Source organism: Limulus polyphemus, unplaced genomic scaffold, assembly GCF_000517525.1.
Source record: "Limulus polyphemus unplaced genomic scaffold, Limulus_polyphemus-2.1.2 Scaffold11200, whole genome shotgun sequence".
NCBI classification, from domain to species: domain Eukaryota; kingdom Metazoa; phylum Arthropoda; class Merostomata; order Xiphosura; family Limulidae; genus Limulus; species Limulus polyphemus.
The window spans coordinates 1-5,068 of record NW_013676810.1 but is presented as its reverse complement, the minus strand read 5'-3'; the positions used below and the strand labels follow the sequence as shown (position 1 = coordinate 5,068).

At 32.2% G+C, this 5,068-nt stretch overlaps 1 protein-coding gene across 1 annotated transcript in view; it reads right to left on the bottom strand.

The window, feature by feature from the left end:
- Positions 1 to 3,139, bottom strand: part of LOC106476679 (uncharacterized protein KIAA1211 homolog) — a gene marked incomplete at both ends in the record, with an annotated part of 12,555 nt that extends 9,416 nt beyond the window's left edge. The window contains 2 exons of the mRNA XM_013937314.1: positions 2,594 to 2,711; positions 2,969 to 3,139. Of these exons, the coding sequence (XP_013792768.1) occupies positions 2,594 to 2,711; positions 2,969 to 3,139 (289 nt within the window). The remainder of the gene's footprint in view (positions 1 to 2,593; positions 2,712 to 2,968) is intronic.
- Between the last annotated feature and the right edge of the window lie 1,929 nt (positions 3,140 to 5,068).

Sequence of the window (5,068 nt, the reverse complement as noted above, 5' to 3'; positions counted from 1 at the left end):
CAATGACCACTTGCACCCAGATGATCCCCAATTTCCACCCTCTCAATCATTTCTATATTAGAAGTTAACAATAAACCTAAAATAGCATTGTTTCTAGTTGGTTCCTTGACTAACTGGTGAAGAAAACATCCTGAACAGTTTCCAAAAACCTTTCTCCCTCATGATTTGACTCTAGTATTTCCCAATCTATATGCCTGAAATTAAAATCACCCGTAATTATAACTTCATTAACAACTGAAATCTTAATTTCATTTTAATGTCCCTTATAGAATCACTGTAAAAAAAAAGAAATCTGGATTATAGCAGGCACAGCTTAAGTACATTCTAGTGATTCACACTGAATAAGTGGAACTCCGAGTAAGTTGACCCAACAAGTTAAAGTCATGACTGGTTGATAGTGAACCCAACAAGAAAAGGATTTTTGTATTTTAGAGGCAAGTCTATTTATCCAATTTGTAAACTGCTTCATTAAAGAAATCCAGCTATACATTTTTTAAGTGATAATATTACTGATTAAAGCATCAGTAACACTGTTACATCTACAGACACAAATGGCTTAAATATTTATATCCTAATATAATCTTTTGAACTCATTTGTTCTGCTCATAAAAAACCAACTTTCATGGAAAAACCTAAGTCTTAAACAAGAAATATTTACCTTATGTTATAATCATTCAATGCAAATACTTTTATCATAATTATTACTATTCTTAAAATACAATATGATGTAATATTAATACAATAGGAAGGAATGAATGCAGAGATTGAGTTAAACATTTTGGAACCTCACCACACCACTACTCCAAATTGCCACATCTGGTCATGTGGCAATTTGGATGTCAAGATGTACGGTTGTCAGATTGAGCATCTGGTCATGCTCTATCTGACAACCGTACATCTTGACATCCAAATTGCCACATCTGGTCATGCTCTATCTGACAACCGTACATCTTGACAATAACCCTGCAGTTTAGATTTCACTGCAAAAGGCTTATAACCCTTCCTTATTAGCTTTCCATAATCAATCTAATGTACGATGATGACAGTTTCCCAGCACCTGTTTCAACAGTACAATCACATGGAAACACATAGGAGCTGCATCTGGAGACTTTACCAGTGTGTCTTCTTTGTATGGAATGGCATGAATATCAGTTTTATTTTCCATATGCATGAGGTATACGACAGAAGAACAAGACATAATATTGGAATTCTTGGTGAATCCATAACCCACTGGCCTTGTTTCCAGATGATCCTTCTTAATTATGTTTTGTACTGTTGCCTAAGGTACATGGACAGCTATTACTGCTATTTGTGTTTTCTTCATTTTAACATGCTTATTCCAGCTTTGGTACAATTGTTGCAGGTCTCTTTCTGGATGGTCCTGGTGCTCTTAGTTGATTCATATTCCTTTGTTTTCAATCCCATTAAGTATAAGGAATACCTTTATCTTAGATATTAAAGATGTTTTCAGATTGAGAACTTATAAATTCTGAGTGTATGAATATTTTGCATCAAAAAGTGTTGTTACATTCCCTTCCCAAAAGTGATTCATTTATGGTGCTATCACACAACCTAAAACAATGTGAAAATGTAGTTCTGATATATGTCATTAAACTGTGACTTTATATCAGTGTGATTTTCACATGAATTAGTGACTAAACAACATGGTAAAATGTACCCTTTTTTTAATTTATTGGAGAAGATGAAATAAATTATGCACATTGTTGGGTGCATAAAGAGAAAACTATATTTAATAAAACATTACAGAGTTTGGCAAATTGTCTAATCATAATCAATGTTAAGGAGAAATTAACCAATCATTGTAAACCCCTTAGAGGAATATCAGCCAACTGTAGTTAATCATCAGGGAAAAAAGATCTAGAATCTCAAGTTTCTAAATTAGAAAAAATTGGAAATTATTTATTTGTAGGATTATAAATTCTTATTTGTTTTAATCTCTTTAAAAGAGACATCCTGGTAGAAGCAACTTAACCATTTTCAATGTTATTCCTCAGAATGATATGTGGTTTTCCTGAAGAAGATTGTAAGTCATCAAATTCATCTCGACTAATGGGGCAAACTTCATGACTATAATAATTAAATCAACGACCTACGAAAAAATTACGTCATGTCTTTGTGAAGAGAATACTGGGGCAAACTTCATGACTATAATAATTAAATCAACGACCTACGAAAGAATAACGTCATGTCTTTGTGAAGAGAATACTGGGGCAAACTTCATGACTATAATAATTAAATCCAAAATCTAAGAAAGAATTAAGTCATGTCTTTGTGAAGAGAATACTGGGGCAAACTTCATGACTATAATAATTAAATCCAAAATCTAAGAAAGAATTACGTCATGTCTTTGTGAAGAGAATGAGTCTGATAACAATATTTGCTGTTTGTACTATAATGAACAAAACTTTTAAATAAACAATGTTTATTGTTGTACAAGTTAAAAGGTGTTACACAGTTTACAACCAATTTACCTGAATCAGATTTGTCATCATTTGGTAATATATTTTATTTAAAACTGTTTTGCATTCATCATCTAGTAACATATATTAATAGTTGAAAGATAACCATTTACCTGGTTCAGATTCATCATCGTCTGGCAAATTGATCCCTAAAAAGTCTGACCTTCTCTTTAACAGTTCTTTCTTGACATTTTTAGAAGTATCACCCCTCAACTTTACAGCTGGTTCTTCCTAGAATACCAAATTTGTTCACAACAGGATAAGAATAAACAACTTTATGTTTAAATCTGTTAAATAATAGACTGTCGTCTACTTATATTTGCTGTTTAGGTCACTAACATTCACTATATACCCAAATGTGGTCACTTATTTAGATATTATGGTAATTTGAGTCATTTATTTAATAAATATGCTATTATGTGATACATTATTAAATTTATGTTAATAGATAAATTAATAGGTGATAATTATGGAGCCACTAAGCCTACTTTGACATCATCATCAGAGAGCTCAGATTCAACTGGTGGTGGAGGAGGTTTCTCTTTCGGGGGCTCCATGGAACAAGGTGCCATGTCTATTTCAGCCAGCAGTATGCTGTCAAACTCTTCACTTTCGATTGGATAGCCTGGCTGATCAAAATCAGCCATTTCTTTAGAAACCTAAGAAGAAAATTGAGTTTAAGTATCCAAATCATAACAATACTGCTTATGATGTAAAAGTATTTCATATTACACAGTTTTAAAATATGTCAATAATAATAAATAAATAAAAACAAAGCAACTAGTGATGGGTGTTTAATGGTATTTAATAATCAAGTAATTGACTGGCTCGTTAACCAAATACATTCAACAATGGATTAGACTTGCATAATCAAAAATAGTAATAAATATTCACACTAATTTCCATTAGTTGAGTCATAAGACTAATAGGTTAAGCTGAACAAACTTGAATTAATCAGAACAACATAGAGAAATCACACTAGTGATATTTAAGTTACTTGATTATTTTTGTGTCACTAATCAATTTAATCAATGCACATAGGTATTTGATTACATCCACTAATTGAGTTAACTGCCAAGCTCTAGAGTCACCAATATCCTAAACACAGACCTCAAGTAGAGGTCACCAACATACTAAACACAGTACATGTTACCAATATACTAAACACAAACATCAAGTACAGGTTACCAATATACTAAACACAGACCTCAAGTACAGGTCACCAATATCCTAAACACAAACATCAAGTCCTGTACTTGATGTTTGTGTTTAGTATATTGGTAACATGTACAGATCACCAACATACTAAACACACTACAGGTTACCAATATCCTAAACACAGACCTCAAGTACAGGTCACCAACATACTAAACACACTACAGGTTACCAATATACTAAACACAAACATCAAGTACAGATCACCAATATACTAAACACAGTACAGGTTACCAATATACTAAACACAAGCATTAAGTACAGGTCACCAATATCCTAAACACAGTACAGGTTACCAATATACTAAACACAAGCATTAAGTACAGGTCACCAATATACTAACCACAGACCTCAAGTACAGGTCACCAACATACTAAACACACTACAGGTTACCAATATACTAAACACAAACATCAAGTACAGGTCACCAATATCCTAAACACAGTACAGATCACCAATATACTAAACACAGTACAGGTTACCAATATACTAAACACAAACATTAAGTACAGGTCACCAATATCCTAAACACAGTACAGATCACCAATATACTAAACACACTATAGGTTACCAATATACTAAACACAAACATCAAGTACAGGTCACCAATATACTAAACACAGTGTTGTTTTAAATAGCAGTGTTATTTTAAATAGCAGTGTTAAGGGCAAAATAAAGATGCAAAATGGCCAGAAATCATTTTTGATAATTGTAAAAATTAATGGTGTGGCAATATGATACAAGTATCGTGAAGCCACAATACAATTGTATTGATACATTGTCCGATACAATACAATTTATGTATCTTTGTGAAATCAGGCAAGCTTTCAATAAACATTATAAGCCTTTTGTACAGAAAAAAAAAAATTCTAATGAAGTATTAATGATTCAGTAAAGGAAGATGAGTATTGAGTGCTACATGTTGTCTTCATTTTGTTTATAAAAAACATTACATGCTACGTAACATAACAAAATAGACAGACAGATATTAACTATTTCACTTCTCTTGCCAGCTGCTATTCAGTTGATCAAACCCGAGAATTTGAAAAAGCACTGTAATAAGACAATGTTAGTAATCTTGATAATAAATTACAGACAAGACTGTCAACCTTTGTAACAAACCATTGGTACAACTTCTGTATCCAGATATATATAATATCAACTGCTATAATGAGACAAGACTGTCAACCTTTGTAACAAACCATTGGTACAACTTCTGTATCCAGATATATATAATATCAACTGCTATAATGAGACAAGACTGTCAACCTTTGTAACAAACCATTGGTAAAACTTCTGTATCCAGATATATATAATATCAACTGCTATAATGAGACAAGACTGTCAACCTTTGTAACAAACCATTGGTAAAA